The sequence below is a fragment of the Clupea harengus genome, chromosome 18 (genome assembly GCF_900700415.2).
Source record: "Clupea harengus chromosome 18, Ch_v2.0.2, whole genome shotgun sequence".
NCBI classification, from domain to species: Eukaryota; Metazoa; Chordata; class Actinopteri; order Clupeiformes; family Clupeidae; genus Clupea; species Clupea harengus.
Genome location: NC_045169.1, coordinates 14191606 through 14214748, shown reverse-complemented (window position 1 = coordinate 14214748; position 23143 = coordinate 14191606). Strand labels below are relative to the sequence as shown.

Below are 23143 nucleotides of genomic sequence, written 5' to 3'. Positions count from 1 at the left end.
GATCATTCACACAGGTGCAATACTTCGAAATCATAACAGATATGTGACAGCCACCTGCTAGCATCCGATGCGTGAGCCAAAAGTGAAGCCAACACGTTTGTCCTCTGGGAATAACTCACGGTGAGTGATGTTTAGACCGAGCTGGCAGATTAACACCTAATAATAGAATTGCTAGGATACAGGAGTTGCATAATTGTACGTCCCAGTCTTCATCTAATTTTATATAGGCTAGCGTTATGTAGCAGCGCTATTTCCTGAAGTTGAAACCGTGCTACCGATAAACAGGGAACACCTCAGCTGACTAAGACAGATGATGATGGCAATTTGTCTCGCTTTGTTAGTTGTTTTGATAGGTGTGCGTAAATCTTGTTGAATGCGTCGGTGAGTTTAGAATTAAGATGAACATGGCTGCTCTTAGCTAGCTACCTGTTGCTAACTGAATCATATGTTATGGGGTGTTGAATGTGTAACTGAAGCGGCTGACATGTCATGTTATACTGTGTCCCTTTTCAGATAGTATCCTGTTACTATCGTGTTTTCCACCGTTGTCCACCTCATTAATTTCTATTTAGGACTAACGCTGGACAGTTATTGTGGTCTGGAAAATGGTACAACAAATCAGTAACTTTATTTCGTTTCACTTTCACACCGTCACAGTGCAAAGGTCGTTATAGCTTCATGTTGTAGCTTCAACGATAGTTTTTCAAAACTAACGGCATTTCTAGAAATGGCACTGTATAGCTACGTGCTAGTACATTTGTCCTAACTGTTATAACAGTGCAGTGCAGTGTGTATGTGTAGGCTAGATGTGATCTAGTGTTTAGTATGTGAGTAAAGCGTCAGAGAGCGTAAGAGAAAATCAGTTTTTGTTAGGACTATTCTGTTTCTCTCTTTGTGCCAATGGCAGAACAACAAGGATGTTTCTGGACTACTCTAAACAACAGCAGAGTCCATAACAGATAAATGCAGTCATTCTACCTCTCAGAAATTGGTTAAAATGAAATAGGATGTGGGTGGTTTTCTCTGCGCATACACAAATAAACACCTTTCATTTACACATTACTTTTGCTACTTGTCCAGCACCTAGTTCTCTCTCACACACACACATACACCTACACACACACACACACACACAAACAAACAGGCACACTAACAGTACTTTTACTTTTCATCCAGCAACTGTCAAACACCTGCATCTTCATCTGCCTTCCCCTCCACTAGATGGCGCTGTGGCAGGAAGACACTCCCAGAATGCTGGAGGATGAGCTGACATGTCCCGTGTGTTTGGACCTGTTCCGTGACCCTCACCAACTGCCTTGCGGCCACAACTTCTGCATGCCATGCCTGCAGCGCCTCCGTGGGGGCAGTGGTGGAAGTAGCCTCAGAGGCTCCATAGCCTCCTCTTCCTCCTCAACCTCCTCCTCCGGCTCGTTTTTGCGGGGCCGTTTCCGCTGCCCAGAATGCCGTAAGACCCACCGCAGCTCTGCTTGCGTCCAGCGCAACTTCAAGCTGGCCAACATCGCTGACGGCTACCGGCGGAGGAAGGAGCAGAGTGGGGGAGCTTCCCAGCAGGGGGCATCCACAGGGGGCGGCGACAGTGGGGGGATTTTTGGTGCTGTCGGCAAAAGTGCCAGGGCAGGGCGCACCTGTACCCCCATGCACTGCGACTTCTGCCCTCAGCCCTCGGACGCCGGCGCCGGTGACCCACAGGATGTGGGCTCACCAGATGGCCTGGGCAGCAGCAGCTGCAGCGTGTTCGTATCTTCCTCCTCCCCACCCTCATCTTCCTCGGCAGCTGGGCTGGCGGTGAAGATGTGCCTGAAGTGTGAGGTCTCCATGTGCAAGGAGCACCTCAAGCCACACATGGAGCTGCCAGCGTTCCGCGGGCACCCCCTGGTGGAGCCCCATGCCGACCTACGCGTGCGCCGATGCCCGCAGCACGAGGAGGCCTTCCGCTACTACTGTGTAGAGGAGCAGGTGTGCCTGTGCAGCTCCTGCATCATCGTTGGCGAGCACAGCGGTCACACCATCAAAACGCTGAAGGACACCATGAAGGACATGAAGGTAAGGCCCGGATATGGCCTCAGGATGAGGAATTTAACTATACGGTCTCACTTGGGCATTAATTTAATTTGAATTTCAATCAGTTTTTTTGCCATAATCGAGCAGCCCAAGGTCTTGCTATGTTGGCTCCTTCAGCAAGGGTTAGTCATTCATTCCCCTTATCTGAATAACTTAAAGCAATAGTGTGCAAGAATTTACCACTTTTCAAGGTTTGTTTTTATAGAAAACTAGTTTTGTTATCATCTAGCTTGCTAGTTATATAACAAAACCCCTGACTGCTGCTTTGATATTCAGTGTGTCTACTTTACATATTAATCACACTTTCACTGAAACAACGGCTCTTAAGACCAATTATGTAATACATTCCTTGTGTATGTATCACATACAGCTGTAGTGTAAACTTTTAGTGATTCTCTGATACTGGCCATTAACATGGCAAGTGATATGTGAGAACACAAGGCAGTGTTCACATACACACAGAAACACACGCAAGACTATTATATTTTCACTAGCCTGTAGTCTAGAATTTTGGTGAAGAGCATCATAGTTTCCTCATTGTTGACACTAGTCACCTGATCATACGAAAACAATTGAAAACATTGGGAACTGCCATTGTAATTGCTCTCTCTCTCTCTCTCTTTCTTTCTTTCTTTCTTTCTTTCTTTCTTTCTTTTTCTCTCTCTCTCTCTCTATCTCTCTCTCTCTCTCTCTCTCTCTCTCTCTCTCCCCATATAGTTCTCTTTACAAAAGCAACTCCAGAGGGTGAACAGAAAGATCAGTAAAGTTGAAAAGACGCTGCAGGATCACAATGATCAGGAACGGAAAACCAAGGTGACGCACACACACACACCACACACACACACAAAAGAATACCACAAAGCTCAAACGGCAGATTAAGCCTTACCACAAAGATATTGAGGTAGGTTAACGTCTTGGTGGTAACGTTAGGTTTCTGTTGTGTTTTCTTTTTAGCTATTTTACAAAAGTCATCTCCTGTCGCTCTCATTCATCAGTGTCTGTTTGAGAGAATAGTCATCTCCAGTCACCAGCCTGTTTGAGGCATATTAGGTTGTGCCTCTGTAACTCTGCCTGACGTGGGCCACCCGCGTCAGGCAGAGTTACAGAGGCACAACCTAATATCCCTATAAAATTGATAATGGAGGCTAAAACACAAAGGTTTGTCAGCCCAGGAGCTTTAGATGCTGTATGCTATTTATATACCCAGGTCAATAGGCTTGTGTTCAGATGGTGGTGTACAACTGTGCTCAGAGCTGGATTTCAGTGACCTGGAGTAAAACATCCTTAAAGAAATAACTTCACTCTATTCTGGGGGAAAATGCCTACTCATGTTGTCAACACCTTTCATACATCTGCAGATGATCTTTGAAAAAAAAGTTGGAAGATGGGAGATGTTTTCACATCCCATAATTATGACTGTAAATGCAGTACTAAGCTTCAGGTACATAGTCTGCAATAGTACATTCTGCATAGGAAGTTTCAGATTTGAGGTAAATCTATTATGTGCAGCCTAGTTGCACAAATCCCAAGGTGTTGCCATTTGATTTTCATGTTCCAATTTTGAGGTAGAGGTCCGTAGTTCCACCCATATGAATCCAATTTCAATACAATCCCACACTGTGATCAGAGATCTGTACAGCTGCATTTGTGTTTAACGTTGTCTCCTGCAGGCATTCTTGGATGATGCAGACCAGCGCGTGGCGGTGCTTGGTGACATGTTGAACGGACAGGTGGCAGGGCTCCTGTCCGCCCTGCGTGAGTGCACTTGGTCCCACTGCGGCGGCGCCGGCGCCAGTGGTGCCAGTGGCGGTGCCCAGTCAGAACCACTGCAGACCCGTGGGCGGATTGTCCGCGACCAGGAGTGCCTGCTGGATGTCCAGCGTAACATTCGGGGCCTGATGGACGAGAATGACCCTTTCACTTTCCTCAAGGTGTGTGTGTGTGTGCGTGTGTGTGCGTGCGTACGTGTGAGTGATCACAGAAGACATTGAGCCACCTAACCCTGAACACACAGGTCTGTGTGTGTGTGTGTGTGTGTGTGTTTAGTGTATTGAACACTGGTATGGAGTTTTGTTGATAAGTGATGATGATGAAGATAATAATAGTGATGATGGTTATAATAGTGATAGTTGTTGTTATTGTTATTATCTGAACTTCTTTTAAATTAGCTTTTTTTCCCTAGGAGTATCACACAACAGGGAAGAGGTAAGATTGTCACCTTACTACTTTCCTCTCAGTGCGTTGCTGAGGCTAAAAAAAAGCAGAGATGGAGAGAGAGAGGGAGGAAGAGAGAGAGATGGAGAGAGAGAGATGCATACATGAACTGCGTGTGTGTGTGTGTGTGTTTACCTGTCTTTCGCTGTGTCCACTTCAGGATGCGGCGGCTCTTGAGGAGGCCGCAGTACACCCCAGAATTTGGCGGAGTTGACACAGAAGCGCTCGCCACCAGCATGGAGAACAAGATGGAGGACTTTGTGGTGGCCCTTCGGCAGCACGGCAACACCCTCATCGACGCCGTCTGTGAGTATACTAACCTGTTGTTGGTGTTTTGGTGGTGGTTGTTGAAACAATATGGCATGAGTTTATAAACTTGGGTGCAAACCTCCCTTACCCTTCCCCTCACTACTGCAAAATGGCAATAGTTTACAAACTTTGGTGCAAAATCAAGCAAACATTTTTGAGGACTATACACCAACTTCACCCCACCCCATACTACTTGGATTGTTTCTGACTCTTGATTCTATGGCTTTTCATGTAGTTGTGATTGATGGGAGCACTTTTGATCATTTAGGGGGTGGTGGGGTGGGGGGACTAAACAAAAAATAATTTTCATTGGTCAAGAAACTGGAACTATGTCATAGATTGTCAAGTATAGGAAATCAGTTTGTATTCTCAAGATTGCACTACAATTTTTTGTTTCAGAACGGCTAACTGTACTTCTAACTGTAGTTGCTAACTGTACGTTAAATATTATGTTCTTTTAATATTTTCTGGAAGAGAGAGTGTTTAATATGACTTGATTTAGATTCACATGAGCAACATGTTGAGAATATACATACACACACAGGCACATATGCACACAGAGGCTTTGTGTTTACGTTTTGTGAGTTTACCCCACCCCACCACTTACTACAGGTTCGTTTCTGCGCCATGGCTTTCCCTAGGTGCAATGCAGGAAGATGAACAGGAAGATGTCCACAGTGATAACGACGACAGTGAAGACGATGACGAAGAGGTTGAAGATGAATCTGAAGATAACATCAGTGATGAGGAAGAGGAGTCCAGCGAGGAGGAGGAAGAGGAAGATGAGGACCACAGTGGATCAGCTGATGAGTTGTACAGCCCAGTGGAAGAGGAGGAGGAAGAGGAGGAAGGTGACGAGGAGGACGATTCGTCATCTGAAGAGGATTAACATGACTATAAGCATCAACCAGTGTTCATGTCTGTTTTAAACACAGATCATGTTGCTACGATCACAGATAAGTGATGGTCATGTTCTTTGTATTGAAGGGAAGAATGGTATTGAACTAGGCTCCTAAATTTACTATGAAATCAGCTTAAAATGTTGGTATACATGGGTTAATTGTATGTACCAGTAGTTGGATATCCATAAAGAATGTATTAGTAAATGTACATGTTAAAAGCGACTAATGAAATTGCTGACTATTGGCCATGTTATTTTATATGCATAACTATAATAATATAATTATATATATCATTTAATAATAATTTCATTTATTTGTCTGTAGACTGAAAGAGGTGAATATTGACACTTTTTTGGCAAAGAATGCAATATGATATTTTTGAATATCTGTGGAACATTTTTTTTAATATATATTAATCTTTGAATTCATTTTTTTTTTTTTTTTAGAAATTATCTATTGTTACTCTACCCTTATATATATTGTAATATAATGGCACTTTTGCTAAAACATAATAATAAAGAATATAGCATTGTTTGTTATTGTTTCGAGTGTGTGTGCAGAACAGTCTAGGTGGCGTGTGTTTGCAGAGGGTGGCCTCTAGGTGGCGTGTGTTTGCACAGGGTGACCTCTTCTCCATCACTGGTGCTACAAAATCCCTCACATTTTAGCTCAGACTTACTTTCTGTACCTTCTGGTTTGAAGAAATACACTTCTGGCACTAACAATCAGAGACAACTCTCAACACAATGTAGCATGTTTTATTCAGAGTTAAAATAAGAACTCTCATTATTTATGTTAAACTAGCTTATGATGTCTATCCTATGCACTGAGGACATTTGTCAATTACCATTTACAATCCTGGCTTAGCCTTTATTTCCACATCATACTCGCAGATATTTACATGTAGACAAAAGCCAACATTTAGAGTCTAATAGCTCTAGCTCCAAAACGCACAAAAGCCCAGGAGCAAAGCCTGATGGCTCTGGCCTGGTGCTATTCAAACTAAGAATGTGGACCTATTTGAGATGTGGTCTGGTATGTGGAGTTGTGGTCTGATATATGAAATACACCTAAATCTAGCAAACAACTTTGCTCAGTGCCCGTCAATGAAATTAGGACTCCTCTCAATTTTGTCTAGAAAAAGCAGGGGTACCACCCTGTGTTCTTACAATAGTTGACTTCTTACAACTTCTTAGTGTCAGCACCTTTATCTGCATCTCTCTTGGTGGATAGCATCCAACTGCAGTTAAAGCAAAATTATTGAACAATTTGCCATTTTTTTTATGTATATTTCTGTGCAACTAGTTTTGGTATCATCCTCCAAATAATTTTGTATACGGTCATGTAAAGGACAGATAAACACACTAGCCCCCTAGCCATCCAGGATATGCACTATGTAGTTCTGTGTTAGAGCCGCAACACCCCATAAAAATGTAAGAAAAGCTTTCACAGCATGACATTGCCAGCTATATCGCCAGTAGACACTAGTTAGCATGTTAGCAAGCTTTTGTCAGTGCCAGCTGAGCGTTTGGTTTTTGTATGCCTTTTAGGTAGTTGGCTCACTTGTGTTAGACCAAAACTCCTTACTACTGCTTTAACTGTGCCAATCTGTGCCAATCACAGTTAAAGCAGTTAAAGCTAGGGCAAAGGACCCCCTCAGACCACAGATCTGGTACACCCACCTGCCCCAAACACCCCATCCAGTTCAATTAGATCAATCAAACTGTATTTAAATAGCACCAATACTTTCCAAATCAGATTGCAATTCAAAGTGCTTTACAAGCAATTGACAAAAAGTGCATTTAGAGCAATATAGAACAGGTAAAACAGTATCATGGTAAAACAGTAAAATGTTCATATAACACAGATGCAGTCGTAGCCTACTCGCAATTGGCATCCTTGTCCTTTGAGAAGGTTTCCTGTGTTGCTATTAACCCTGGTAAAGAAGACGAGTCTCTCGTTTTAGAAAGGGAAGGTCATATTAAATATCGCTTTTTGTAGATACATGTAGCACTTCATTTTCCTCTTTCTTGTCAGATGCTGTCTTGACTTTTAACATTTTTTTTCAAGATCTTCCACCAAAAAACAGTCTTCTGTTTTGAGGACCTGGCAGAATATTTCCTGAGCCCGAGACCCCTTCTTGTCCAGAATGTTGAGGAGGCACTCATTCCGTTTGTGGTCAGGTTTTTTACTCTGAATAACGTCCCTCTCGATGGTATTCAGAACCTCCCTCTGCACCAGCTGGTTGAGAATGGATTCCAGGACTTTTGGTAGTCGTGTTTCCAGAGCCCCCTTGTGTTTCTGGAAAAAGTGTTTGCTGACAGCTGAGGAACAAACAGTATACCACGATCACATCCATATACCATGCACACTGACAAGCGATATTACACAACTTTTGGCCATTTTTAAAGCATGTTTTTATAAATTGCTGCTTAACTCTACTTAATTAACGCCAAATTCAAGTATATGGTCATATGAAGGAGCAATAAAAACAAGCTGACAGGCTATTCACTGTGTAACCTCAAGAAAATGTAAAAGCTTTTACAGCATGAATTTGCTGAGTACATCTCAAACTTTTCAGTTACTTACTGAACCTAGTTATCTACAGATGCCTTCATCGGTGGCAGCTGTGGTACTGTTGTTTGTTAGTTAGCTAGTTTTAGACAGAAACTTTTGTGTGTTTGATTTTAAACATGTTCTTCACAAAAATGGATCAAAGGTCCATTCAGGTTGAACATACGTAATTAATTGATCAATTTACTCTTAGCAACCATTGAAAATGGGACTCAAACACAACAGAGGGGTCAAATAGCTAAGTGATTAAAACTCACATGGTTCTAAGACGTGTTGTCTCCCATCGGGGGTGTCTTTCTCTGTAGAGAGAATTTTTGTGATTTTTATTTATTACATAATGATTCATATGGACAGATTTATATTTATTTTGCAGAAACATATTTCCAGATATTCTATTGTGGTGTAAATATGCTTATTATTATGATGGGATGTCAACATAATTGATAGATATACTGTATATATTATATATATCAATTGCTAACATCAACACATGTTGATATTCCATTCATAATAATATGCATATACATACATACATACATATATATTATTCTGCATAGTGTGGATTGATTTGAACCCTGACCTTCAATGATGACCAGGCTGCTCCACAGTTCCCTTGTTTTATCCTTCAGGATTAGCTTCAGCTCTTTCTTTCTCCTGCAATGTACTGTGAATGCTGGAGGGAAGTTTTGACTGCACTCAACATACTTAGCCGTCTGTTACAAAGACATATATAACTTATAAATGATCATATATAACAAGACATATAGAACAAATATTAATAAATGCAGATTTGGAGAACTCTGTGAGATAGGAAAGAATAGGAAAATATGAAAGAAAGAGCTCTTGTACTCTTTTTAACATCGCATCTTGAAATCTAACTGTTCAGAATTAGTTACACCTCTCAAAATAGTGGCGGGTATGGAACCAACATCAGTTGACTACCTATAAACACTTTTATCAAGAAACAGCTATTTCAGTGGACAAATTGTAGTAGTTTGATTCAATGCATTCTCGGTTGACTCACGTTAGGAATCACGTCTAGTCCAGGTGGGTCTGTGAAAAGGCTGTAATCTTTGCGTGTGTTGATTTCACAGTAAGGATTTGTCTCAATGTAGATCTCTTGACAAGGATGGATCATTTGTCCTCTCTTTTTCTTAACCTGGTGAAGATTATGCAAGAGCAGGTAAAACTATGTGAACAGAGATACAAATAATACTGTTATGACTACAAAGTGACAGTCAATGTACTTTAAATTCCATAAGTGTGACAAACCTTCATTATGTCAGCATTACTTGACAACAGCAAGACTTGAACTTTTACTGGCTCAGAACTTCTTTGAAGAAAATTCAACACCTGTGCCCGGATGTTTCTGCCCAATAAGTAGTCAGTAAAAAAAGTAAGAAGTCCAAACAATGATAAGCCAGTGACGTCGATGACCACATGAGACTCTGTTATATCTTTGGGAGTAATGATCTTCAGACCATCACCAGTAATATGAGCAACACGCAGATGCCCCAGCTTCCCATCTGTGTAAGATAATGAGAAAGGAATCCACAAAAGATACTCTTACCACTGAAATCAATTGAACTGTTTTGTTGTCAGCAAGATGTGCAGGATATGTTGTGTCATTCACCTGAAATAACCTCACAGTGTGGTAAATGTATCTGAACAGGAGTCCCAGGGAAGCAGCTGATGTTGTAAAGGGGTCCTGCTGGTTCACGGTCATGATTTTCCAGCTTGTCTGCCCATGGTACTGAGTGATACTCCACCTCACCTGCCGTCTCCATCTTAAACATTAGACTGGTGAACTTGCACCTGAAAAGACCAGCAGTGGGGCATCTCAGCCTGTAATGTAAAAGCATTGATGGTGAGGATATTCGAGAATGTTTGGTTAAAAAATATATTTAACCAATTTTGGCCACGATACTGTTGTGACACAATTCCAGAAATCTAATGGTTGGACCTTCCAGCAGGACAATGATCCGAAAGCACATCTCAAAATCAACACAAAAATGGTTCACCGACCGCAGAATAAAGGTTTTGCCATGGCCTTCACAGTCCCCCGACCTAAACCCCATAGAAAATCTGTGGGATGAGCTGAAGCCGAGTCTACAAACGTTGACATCAGAATCTGAAGGATCTGGAGAGATACTGTAAGTAGGAATGGTCTCAGATCCCGTGCCATGAGTTCACCAACCTCATCACGCATTAATAATCTATCTGTCTGTCCTGCTTGAAGGTCCAACCACGGCCCATTTTAAGCTTACTGGAGGGGGCTGTTAGGTTTTCAGTGAATATCAAAGATCCGCCACCATACTTCACAGTGGGTATGAGGTGCTTTTCTGTATGGCTATCTGTCTGTCTACGCCAAACCCACCTTTGATGTTTGTTGTCAAAAAGCTTTATTTTGGTCTCATCTTACCATATAACTCGGTCCCATTAAAAGTCTGACTTACATTTGGCAAACTGTAGGCGCTTTAGTTTGTTGTTGATTATTGTGAATATTTTGAATGAAAGACCAAGAGGATAAACAGCAAAGACATATTTTTCATAGCCTGTTTTGCTCAAATTCACTAGGGGTGCCAATAATTGTGGAGGGCACTGTATATATTAATAAAACCTACTGCGTAGTAGAGCAATCACAAGAAAACTGGGAAAACTATTAATCATTTCTTCAGGATATGTCATGAGTTTGGACATTATAATTGTGTTGATCGATTTTAGTTATGTGCAAATAGCACTTGTAAATAAAGAATATATGAGGTCTTCTTACGTGTATTTCAAATCTCCATTTTCTTCCTCCCGTAATTGTGGCTCAAGACATTCACAAGATGGGAAGTGCTGAATTGCATTAAACCACACATTTATTACTTACTTTATGACAAATAGCTATGAACTGCACATCTGATGATGATCCTAACAACAGAATATGGGTTTATGTCAAATGTTTATTTGAACATTCAGTTCTGGTGTATTTTTTATTCCTTTAAGTTTAGTTCAAATTGTTCAAATGTATTCATTTTAAAGAAAGAATACTCAAACTTACTCCCACATCTGCATGGGTTGTAAAACATGTGCTGGGTCCTGGAATCAGATTTAAAAGGGAAACTGTGATCAATAAAAAACAGTCCTCAGGTACAGTAGATAATCAATGTATTTGATCAGATCCGCTCACCTTCATGGAGACCAGGTTTCGTCAATGATGTAGAAAGTCGCAGCTCTTTCTTTTTTGCTAAAGAAAAATCCAGAATAGAATAGAATCAGCATAACATCAGCTATTAGTCTCCCTGCCATATGTTTGCTTCGTTACAGTTTACAGTACACATGTAAATATTATTAATATGTGATGTTTGAACTCACATATGCCTGACAACAACTCCTCCAGGCCAGATGCATCTATGGGAAGAACACAGGCAACTAAATGTAACTTAAGTAAATATTGCTGTTACAATTAGCCTCATAGTGGAAAATCACTCAAGACCAACTTGGTTCCACCTTATTTTGAATTAAGGCAGTTTTGCTAAAAAGTGAGTCATTAATAAATTGATTCTTGGTTAGGGTTAATGTATTTTAACAGTTTGCATTTACATAAACTACAATATACCCAAGGCCATACAACAAAGTGTGACCACAATGTGTCTTCAGACTATTTGGCTAAATTAATATAAAGATATTGAAGTCTTGATTCCACTCACGCCTCTTCAGTCCTCTCCTCTCTTTGGATGACAGCGCCACTGGGTGCACAGTGCGTACACCAATATCTGTGTGACAAAGCATGGCAGCCAGTTCTCATCAGACCACCGATTGTTGTATATTTTGTTACATCATTTTGTAAAGCGTCTCGTAGAGAAAAAGGAAAAACCCTGCTGGCTCAACAATTTAGATGTTTTTTTTCATAAGCAAAGCTGTTATATGCCATTACAGAAACACTGGCCTATGATAAGACACAATAAACATGAATAAATGAATGAAAGATTATTACCTAAAGATTGCACCGGATCAGCTTTATTCTTCAATAGTATATCCCTGATGAGATGTAACCCCGATTGCAAGGGTGTGAGAAGATTTTTGATATCAACACCATCCTCTAGCAGATGCTGTATTTCACCTGCTGCTTTCGAGAGACGCGCAAACACTTCTCCTGTTTCCTGATCACTGAGCAGAAAAATGAATCAGAGAGGTTTAATAATGTCTTATTGTTTTATTCATTCATCCATTCTCCACAACAGGGTGAGATTTATTTATTATTTATTGTTACTTATTAAGACTTTTGTTATGAGAGATTTAGAAATATAGAAATATAACAAATAACTGTCTAAACTAATTTGACTGTATTCTACCTGAAATGTACAGTGTGACTGTTCTGCACAGTAGTGACTGTGCAGTTCGCCGTCAGTCTGACAATAAGGATTATGTCACGTCATTCTACTTTGTAGAAACTGCAGATGATGTGGCACTTCTTTAAGAACACAAAGTCTCCAAATTATAATAAAAACAAACATGTTTTTACATGATCAGCTACTTGCTGAAATGCAGAAGTTACAGATAAAGTTTTGTGACCTTATGTTGTGTTGGGAGGTCCCGATGAGCTGTGAGACTTCATTGAGGCTCTGTTTGTATTCCTCTAGAACGCTGTTTGGGATTTCTTCACTACAGGTCTCTTCATTCATGTCTGCGACTGCTTCAATAAAAAATTAGGAGAAAATATCTTGTGTAGGGGACAGCAGGACATGTTGTCATACATCCGGTTTTCTTTTTTTCACAATGACTGCAAATGAAAACAAATGGGACACCTGGGTCAAAGACAATGGCCATTACGTAATGACCCTGGAATGTCTTTGTACCCACTACCCCCACAGGTTTGACGTCATGACCCAACAGCGATCACTTAATTACAATCCCCTTATCATATGAATAGCCGTAATTTGCTAATGGGCAGGTCATTAGGAGCTGAAACCTCACTCAGAGACTGAAATGTGCAAGCTTTAAGTTCTATTCTCCTTACAAAGTGTATGCATAAAAAAAAAAAAGATTCAAGGTTTCCGGGGGTGTTATTTTTATGTCTCTAGAACAAAAACTTGTGGAGCTTTAAAGGCATATTGAATACAAGAACAAAATATCCCTCCACAAGGATATAGACCTGGAAGGGTTAATCAATTGGGCACAAGTGCCGAAGATGGCGTACTTACAGCCTCAAGCACATGGGCCTATGTAAAGCTGAAGAACCCTGTTAGACGGGCATTTGGTCATGGTTGCAGTGAGGAGCTCTCTCAGTAATGCTATAGCAATGCAATAATCATTATAAGATGTATGTGTGTTATACTGTTCATTACCCAACCATCGGTGTGGCTTTGATCCAGCGTCTGCAGAGCTGTCAATAAACTACAACTTATTATACCTTTTGCTGCGATGTGATGGTACGTCAGGAAAACTCTCAGAGTCGTAAGTTCACCATAACAGCATCCTACAAGTTTCATCTCCAGTCTAGGAGGGAATACGTGCCAGGGCTTTGAATAGTCAAATCGACACATGTGACAACTTGCCCCAGTCTCACTAATGAACTAATTAGGGATCAATTCCAAGGCTAGTTCAACCTAAGACTGTAGTAAAAACATCCAATCACACACTACTACACCTCTAAGCATAGAGTGAAAAATGCAAATACCCAAAGTCAAAAAAGTTTTCTCACATGACATGCGGTGTGCCATAGGACTTTGGAAGAGGACAAGTGGGAAAACTGTGCTAAGCTCAGTTTCAGGTGACCTTGACTGAAGGTAAACAAGATATTGACTCAGCTGCTGGAGTCACACTATGCCGCTACTTCAGTTTTCAGCTTGTGCCCTTAGTGTCGGAGAAATCACCAGTGTGACAACTGACCTCGCTCTCTCTCTCCTGCTTGTTACAAGATTTCACATCTCTTCTGAGTGTATTAAGTATAGAGTATCAATTAAAGTGGATGGCTTTGGATAAGGAGTAAGCGAAGAATGGCTAATGCCAGGTCACTTCCTGACTAGATGAATAAGCACACTATAATGTACGTATATGTGATCTCTTCTGTGGCTGTGAATGCAAATTTCCGTGTACACATGCACACACATGCATACACACACACACACACACACACACACACACACACACACACACACACACATACACATACACATACACACATGCACAGACACACACCCTCACACACGCACAGACACACACCCTCACACACGCACATACACACACGCACATACACAAGCACATACACACGCACACACACTCTTAGACGCACACTCATACACAAGCACACACATTCTCAGACACACACACACACAAGCACACACACTCTCAGACGCACACACTCAAAATATGGGTTCAAGGTTAACCACTGTTCACTGAGTTAACCACTGTTATGCCACACGCTAAGGTGTCCTTCTGATAATAAGTTGTATAAGGTTAAAGCTTCCTGCTACGGTGCATGACACTCTTAGACCTTGGACTGCCAGTGCCCTGGCTTTGACTTTGACTGTGTTGACCTACTGTAGCAAATATTCTCAGAGAGGTAATTGTGCAGTTTTGGTTCAAAATGATAATAAAATGAAAGAACTCCCGAATTGATCCCGTCTACTTACAGTGTTCTTGAAGAGTATCTGTCGCTGTTTTATCTCTGTAACCCCTTTTTACAATCTACTGAAAAGGATCCTCTTTAGACTGCTAGATACATTACTTTTGCAAATGAGTTTCATGTCTACTTACAGTCGAAGCTGTTCTTGTACTATTTTCTTGATCTATGACCTTGACCTTCTTTTAACATTTTTAAATGAACACATGAAAATCACTAAAAGGTGCTTTTGAAGACAGAAATCTCCCCTCTGAATAATTAATAAAACCAAGTCCTACTTGATTTAATCCTGTGTGGATTCAGTCCAGACCGATGTGGCAAAGAGCAGAAGAAGAGCCTGAACAGAAAGTCTGTGACGTTTTCATTGCAGACAGGTTCAACTTGAATGGCAACCTGAGGCAAATATGGGATTGACCAATGACATCATTCTTTGTCATTTGACATGACTCTCAGGTCACCAGCGAGTAAAGAGAGTTTATCTGGACTTTCACCCAGTTCAAAGACAGCAGGTAAAGAAAGTGGACTCGCAGTGTAAGATGGGTCTAAAATGCTTCAGCCACACTAACCAAGCTATCCCAAGCCAATAAAATCCCCTATAGGTGTCCTGAAATGCATGCTGTAAAACATGCCAGACAAAACACAAACTACCCCAAGCTGTATAGAAATGAAATGAGACAGAAACACTATTTAAACAACTTGTACCGAAAGTAGATTGTAAAAGAAATAACTAACCTCAGTTGCTGCAAAACAAAATTGCTGTCATAATTAGTCAATGTTGGTAATGCTATAGGCCTAGTATTTGTTGATTCGTGTGATTGATTGTTTACCTCTGTTTCAGATACCTTGGGTCTCACATGTGTGTGTGTGTGTGTGTGTGATTACCAGATGCTTTTAAGAACGGGCCACACCCCTCTCACAGACTCTGGAGCTGCCTACCTGACAGCAGGACATGCAGCTTACACTCCACGTACCCCCCCCCCCCCTGTATATTTAAAAATGGTGTTCTAAATTAAGTTTTGGGGGTTTTATGTTCTCATAATGTTACTTCCCTACGAGCCAGGGTTGTAACAGTGACTCCTGCAGGTAGCCCAGCAGATAATCACATATCAGCTTGTATCCTCTGGGTTGCTGGTGAAGTGACGGAGCTCTTTGATTCCGTCCGTGGGTTTCTGCGGAAGATCAGTCAGTGTTTCAGCACTCTGCCCCTTTTTGACACCTGACAAGTAGAAGAGAGATCCTCTCAGTGTTTCATGGCAGGACATACAGTATCTGTACACAGACATGACATATCTCTACATAGACAGGACATATCTGTACATAGACATGACATATCTCTACATAGACAGGACATATCTGTAGATAGACATGACATATCTGTACATAGACATGACATATCTCTACATAGACATGACATATCTCTACATAGACAGGACATATCTGTACATAGACATGACATATCTGTACATAGACAGGACATATCTGTACATAGACATGACATATCTGTACATAGACAGGACTAAAGCCAGCGTGCCTAGGTACAGTAGCCTAGTGCACTACGGGTAAGTGACGTGTACGTGTGGAAAAATGAATCTTGTTTAGTTATTCTAGTCCACGAGACCATTACAAGAAGTACTACGCCATTCTGCCCTGTTTACATTTGCTTTTAATTTGATTACAGATCAAATAAGAAATGGAAAATTAAATATGTGGCCCTGAAGAAACCGGCCTCCTCTGTGTGCGCAGCATGTGGAAAACAAAGGAAGACATCACTCAGTTCAATAGGTTAGCAAATATATTTTAATATATAATATTTATATTCATTTTAGCACAATGACAAATGGCATCATTTCAGTTTAGTCTCTTTTTTATTCATGATATAAGCCACATCTGTAGGTATATTTAATATACATATATTTAATACCGTGATTCTCTTGTTTTGCTGTCATTGTAAAATAAATTCTTTTATTTTTCATCTGTCTTGAAAAAAAGCCTAATAAAATCTAACAGCCTTTAGCCCGTAGCGGGATGTCATTTTGGGTAGTGTTAATTGTACGGTATGACTCAGAAAGATTACAGACATTGAAACAGTGTTTTCTATGCTTTCATGCAGTCTCCTGTCATGTAGGATGGAGGAGGCTTTTTGATTGGTTAACAAAAACGTCAAGCGGTTGAGTGAAATGGAAGTTGACCAGTGAAAAGCAGGACGTAAAGATTTAAAACAAAAATATTTTTTTTTTAGTATGTTTTAATGGGACCTACACTAAATGGCCATGGTTCAGTCCGGAACACTCACTGATTGACCACATCAAGCAAAACAGCCTCCTTCTTCCAGTCGCATCTGAACAGAGTGACAATGATGAAAATCCACTTCAATAGCAGTGGAAACCATAGCAGAAATTAAATCAAATAAAAAAAAAAACAACAACAGCACAGTCCAGTCTGGTTTGCTGGGTTCACTTTTTGAGGAATTATGCCAGTCTGAAATGATTTCGATGTACGAAACAGAACAAATAAAGGATCATTGAAAGAAGAAAACACGAAAGAAAAGGAAAAGGAATCTGCTCCAACTACTGCCCTACTCGTGGTCTTCGTCGTGTTAGCTCAAAACTGTTAGATGGCAAAACCTACTCTAGCCTAACGTTTTGGAATTCACGCGGACAAACTGCCGCCCCGTATGCACACCAAGCCAGTCCATTGCTAGATTTCAGTAGCAACGCCGGTCAGACACGGTTTCCTGTATTCTGACTCTGCATGGGGATTAAAACAGGAACGTCCTCACTGTACTACACGTTCAACTCCACTTCACGGTAAACAAACCACAGCACCCCAAGGAAAAAGAAAAATGAAAAAACAAAGCAACTATTCCCAGCACCTCAGGAAAAGATATAGCACAATCACTATGCCTCTACGGGGCCTACTGCCAATTAACTACACACCAATAACAACGTTACAGCCGCCTCTATTCTTCTACTTCGCTCAAGGAAAAGCTGATTGTTCATCATATAGCCTATAATGGCATGTATGCTTTCTGTCCGTCTGCATCACATCTATATGATTCGGATTTCAAGTCCTGTCTTTCTCAGTAAATCGGCAAACAAAATTAGGATTGGCACTTTGAAATGACAGCTTCCATTTAGTGCATAATGTAAACATTAAACTTCTTACAGAATAAATACTCTCCTTTTTTCTTATTTACTTTTTTTTTTAATCTATAGAATAGCAAGTAGCCAGTAGAATGCGTAATGCGCTGTCACCTTTCTCTTCTATTTAGTTATGCCACTTGCTGTAAAACTCTCTTGTGCCCAACGGCTGTAAAACTCTCTCTTTCTCTCTCTCTCTACCTCTGTCTTTCACTCTCTTTCTCTACTACTTCATATCTTTCTCACCATCTAAATGATTACAAATGACTCGCACATGTTAAAATCTCAGTCGGTCTCCCACATTCACGGCTTCTCAGAGACATGTCTGGACACATTCAGGACCCAGCTGGTATTTCCCTCTGTGCTGTTGTCACAGTGACATTTGCCCCCCAACTACACCCCCCCCCCCCCCTCCGCCCCACACAGCAACATTTGTCCCCAACACCCCCACCCTCTCTCGCTATCCCGCTCTTATCACCAACAGCTCAGTTCTTCACACACACACACACACACACACAAAGGGCATACCTCACCAAAGCCTGCAGCATCTGGATGTTTCAGTACTCATTAAGAAGAGGGGAAAAAATAATGTGGAAATAACACAGCCAACGATTGGTACTGGACTGGTACTTCGGTTCCATTTTCTGAACCAATCACAGGATGTAATGTTGGCCCTTTACTGACATCCTCATTCTGTCATATATTAGTATGATTTAATTTGGCCCAAAAGTAAACACTTACGTTGTGTGTCCCACATTATCATCCTTACATCCTCACCCTGGGGGTCAAAGGCCTTGACCCCCGACCTTGCTTTTCACAACACTGTACTCAAGCGTCCACGGATAAGGCAGCAGCAAGCCACGTGCGTCACGCTATCATGATCTCAGGATCTCATTTAAGCCAAGCTAGAATACACCTCATAATACCTGTAATATGTGTCAAGACAGATACAGATTTTTTTAAACTGAGAGTGTGTGGTGTCTGCCAGTATTCTGCCCGGGGAGCTCTCCCGTAAAAAGGTCAGTCACTTAACGGTTATCACCTCTAATTGCGCTAAAATAAAATACGGTGAATGGTAAAACATATAACGTGACATCTGGTGTAAATTATCATATTTAGTACGTATTTTTTTTTTTAAAGGTTTTTTGCTTTTATACTCAGTGGCTTCGTAAGATCACATTTTTCACGACTTAACAAAAGCATTCTATCAAAAAAACAGTCAATAGGATCATAGGCAAAGAACTAAACACAAAACCAGCAAGCCGGGAGAGAGGACTTCTCAAGCGACACAAGGGTTACTGTACTCAAAACGACTTCAACTGAAACTAGGTATGAACAAAAATGAAATATGATGATAATGGATCTTAACTCATAAAGACATATACATTTCCCCTGTGTCATCAATGGAATAGAATATTGTACCCCAAAACAAGAAACTCATCTGACAAAAAAAACAGATTTGTCGAAATCATACCAAAAACTTAGGACTGTTTTTTTTTCTCACATTAGTAAATAAACATTTTTTTTTGTCCCACTAGTTGTATTCAGTTAGTAGACACATTTGAAAACACACAAAAACTAAATATATGTGCATTAAATAAATTAATCAATAATAATAAAACATATTGATATAAATTTACAATATATATTTACAACTCAATTTAAAGGAGACACATACGTTAAAACCCAGAAAAAATAGCAACCTGACCTGGGATCAGAGCAAGCCCAGATCTGCTATAAATCTGGTCCAGACCTTCCACATCCCAGAGTCTAGCTGCTATCGGAGTTTTATCTTCTGTGTATAAATGACTTATCTAATAATGTCTTCACATGACTTGTATTGTATGAATTTTGGTTCAGCGTCAGGCATATTACTGTTTCACTGTGTATGTAAAACATGTTATTAGACGAAAAAAAAGAAAATTACAGCCTCCTTGGTTACACCTCGAGAAGAGATTACGATTTTTTAGCATTTCATTTTTGCAGCATTATCTATGTTGATATGTACTTGATACACTGACATCTCAATTTGATCATTGTTTGATGACGCATGTGCGCTAGACGTTTCACAAAATATTGCGCTTATTTTTAATAATCAATTATTTTATTTGCCAGATGTACACATTCGATTCAATGTTTTTTTTTATGGTGCTTTCTGTTGAGTTTTGATAAGATCAATGACCAATCAAATGCATACCGCCTGATGGACTGTTATACATGCCGGTGTCCACAGTGTAGATTCCCTATCTCATTGGTGCATAGAACCTGCGTGGGACATCCACGAGTAACCATGGGAGATGCAGATGTAGAAACATGCAAGTAGGTGGAAGGATCTGTTGGATTAGATCGGGGGGGGCAACACCAAACAAAACACCTTCCATACATCCGCACGCTGTTATCCATTCCCAACCAACGTTAAATTTGACTGGAACGGAGGAAGCGAGAGTCCCAGATCTGCCTCTTATCGGGCCATCCGTGTCATATCTGGGCCGGGATTGCTCCGAGGTCAGATGTCATTTGGGCTCTCTTGATGAGATCCCCCTGTCTCTTCTACAGAGTCCTTCTGACTAACACGGCTGAGGTCTAGACCTCCTCTTAAAAGGTTCCCGAATTGACAGCATGGATCTGATGCCGCCCCACCCCATGCCTACTGGCTGTTTAAGATCACAATCTTGATGTGGATTGAGCCCTTTTTGAGTCTGGCTTTGTAAGCAATGTCATAAAAACGGTGCACAGTGCTAGCAAGAGACGGCCCTTGTGAGAAAGAAACCAACCGTTTGGAGGCTGCGGCACGTCTATCAAAAAGTTACATACAACAAACAAATACTGCAGTAAGACATTTCACCAGCGGGAACCCTGCTATCTAGGTGCAACCAAGCATAGACATATATTACGTCTATGCAACCAAGGACCTCATTTGGAATAGCATGGAAGGCTGTGCATTTTGTAAAGGTCGTAGCTGACCAAGCAGAGTCTACGCTATGCAGGTCATGGCAGCCATAGGAAGAGCATTGCGGAAACACAAAACAATCGTCAAAACCAATCACAACCCAGTCGTAAAACCTTAATGGTGTTGGTTCCAAAAAACAAAATTAATTCTTGTAAAGTAGAAATGTTGTTCTTGCCTGTGATATATAACAGCGTGTGTGTGTGTGAATATTTTGAGTTTGTGACTGAGGTTCTCTCTAATTAATGACAACTTATCACTAAAACAACAGTCAACCTCCTAATAGGTTATTATCAGGCAGGCAAATATAGCAGACAGTTGGTCACAAACATCATACTTTACAGGTCAGTATTTAAATACACTTGGGGGACAAATGGAACAAAAGACCGACTAAAACCCTCAGAGCCACCCTAACCCTAGGAAAGGATCCACCTCATCAAACTCTAACTGGCAAGCAGTCTTTCCATTTTGGGGCCAACCCCCTGAAGAACAAACATTAAAAACCACCCTGGTCCTTGTAATCCACAACACATATGTTGCCTGACATATAAAAAAACACCAAGCCCCATACGTTTGAAACCACTAGGCTGGCACTGGCCCCATAGGTCATAGCAGTTCAACCCAAAGCACTCTCTTTCACCTCTTCACTAGCATAGAAGCCTGCTAGACGCAAACAAACCTGAGAGCTGTTAAAAATCTGAGAAAGCTGTTTTGTTTTTCAGTACAAGTTCTGCCGTTTCTGCCTGTTTCTGCCGTCTGCAAACTCACTAGACTGCCTGACTTCCCTTTACTCAAGTGTCGAGGGAAAGGTTACCGTGGAAACTGCATCACTTCAACAGGGCCACACCAAGTCTACGTTCATCTTTGACCTTTTAACGTTTTTTTTTTAGATCAGAGACTTGTATTTATTTTTTATTTAAATCGTCACGCAACATATTCTAACCAATGACTATAAAAGAGTGCTCAATCTGAGTCTATGAAAACATGAGAAGGATGAGGAACCAAAATGCATAGGATACAGGCCCACGTGACGCTAACACAGCAAGCACTAAACTAACAAACTAATCACAGGACATCTGACCTAAAGACCTAAAGTCGACTCGGTCATTAGCACTGGAATATGAGGAAGCGGGGGGGGGGGGGGGGGGGCGGCGTAGAACAGACAGAAAGACAAAGAGAGACCAAAATAGTAGTGAGACAAAGCGGGTGGGGGGGGTCAGAATATTATTTTGCCTTATTGAGAATGAGAAGTTGTGATAGAGTTTTTTTCATGTTATTTTCTATTGCGGTGCAGGAGTGAGGAGCTGAATGGGATCCTAAAGTGGTTGCGCCCTAACAGCCTGCCCTCTCTTCACTGTGGCCCTGTCACATGGAGCAAAGCAGAAGAGTGCAAGCAGATCTTTCCTCCTGTTAGACTCCACAGCAACTGCTTTCTCTTTCTCTCTCACACACACACAAACACACACACACACCACACACACACACACACACACACACACACACACACACACACACACACGCACGTGCAGATCAGAACAGCAAAAGCAACAGTCTTTTTAGGCTGGGATATGAAACACAGTGAGAATTTCGTCTTTTATCAACAGTCTTACTGTGGCTTTATATGAACAGACGGAGGCCTGATTTATTGAGTATACTTGTAGGCCTGTAATTCGTCTATTTCGTCATGTAGTCCCTGGGCATACCTGATACTATCCACGATTTATCTCTGCAGAATATATTTTAAATGACTTCACTTTTTCGTTATAGTAATATAACGTTACATGTTTATATAATGTATCTGTCATGTTGACATTCATCTAAGTAGTATAAAGAATAATGTATTTACTTTTTATGTTTACTGTCAGACCTTTAAATGAATACGTCTCTTTATCATTTGCATTCTCCTGAGGCCTTCTGCTGTTAGGTAGGAATTAATGGGTGTCTTACTACATCATCTCTGAATCACCAAACAGACACAAAAAAAAAAAGGAAGTGGTCCTTCAGCGAAACAAGGGAATTAACTAAGCCACTGAGAATTGAACAACAGCTAAGGTCGATGTTTGGTCCCATTTTATTATTTTTTGTTTGTTGAGGAAACTACTTGTTATTTCCACTGAGATCAGAGAGCAGAGGCATCTGCAGTGTGGGAGGGGGATTATGGGAGATGTAGTTTATGGGAGTAGAATGGTTTGTTTAGGGTGGGATTGTGGTGGTTTCCCTTTACTTTCTATTATGGCAACTGGTCCTCCTAATTTTGGAACAAAAGGGGCATATCACAAGCGAATATTAATTATTACCAATAACATCATGAAATTACAATTCTCTGGATATCATAGTATATGAAAAAGGAAAATAATACAGTTTA

The 23143-nt window shown here is 40.8% G+C and overlaps 2 protein-coding genes across 5 annotated transcripts; one reads left to right on the top strand and one right to left on the bottom strand.

Moving 5' to 3' along the window:
- The first annotated feature begins 1 nt into the window (after window position 1).
- Window positions 2–6041, top strand: zgc:92594 (uncharacterized protein LOC436996 homolog). 2 transcript variants are annotated; one of them, XM_012837391.3, is made up of 7 exons: window positions 2–120; window positions 1177–2064; window positions 2800–2895; window positions 3753–4013; window positions 4265–4287; window positions 4457–4602; window positions 5247–6041. In XM_012837391.3, exons 2-7 carry the CDS (start codon window positions 1222–1224, stop codon window positions 5492–5494), a joined length of 1617 nt encoding a protein of 538 aa, XP_012692845.2. In that variant the 5' UTR covers window positions 2–120; window positions 1177–1221; the 3' UTR covers window positions 5495–6041. The 2 variants fall into 2 exon arrangements, with proteins under 2 accessions (XP_012692845.2, XP_012692844.2); XM_012837390.3 differs by having other exon boundaries at window positions 3–120; window positions 1222–2064.
- A 204-nt stretch (window positions 6042–6245) lies between these two features.
- Window positions 6246–15593, bottom strand: LOC105891702. Of its 3 annotated transcripts, none has more exons than XM_031584884.2 (14): window positions 14970–15593; window positions 12642–12762; window positions 12064–12236; window positions 11777–11842; window positions 11442–11477; window positions 11257–11313; window positions 11128–11165; window positions 10855–10922; window positions 9715–9926; window positions 9354–9607; window positions 9106–9240; window positions 8662–8794; window positions 8339–8380; window positions 6246–7831 (listed from the first exon to the last, which is right to left on the bottom strand). In XM_031584884.2, exons 2-14 carry the CDS (start codon window positions 12749–12751, stop codon window positions 7560–7562), a joined length of 1596 nt encoding a protein of 531 aa, XP_031440744.1. In that variant the 5' UTR covers window positions 12752–12762; window positions 14970–15593; the 3' UTR covers window positions 6246–7559. The 3 variants fall into 3 exon arrangements, with proteins under 3 accessions (XP_031440744.1, XP_031440743.1, XP_042566346.1); XM_031584883.2 differs by having other exon boundaries at window positions 12642–12849; window positions 14970–15592; XM_042710412.1 differs by lacking the exon at window positions 14970–15593 and having other exon boundaries at window positions 12642–14183.
- Between the last annotated feature and the right edge of the window lie 7550 nt (window positions 15594–23143).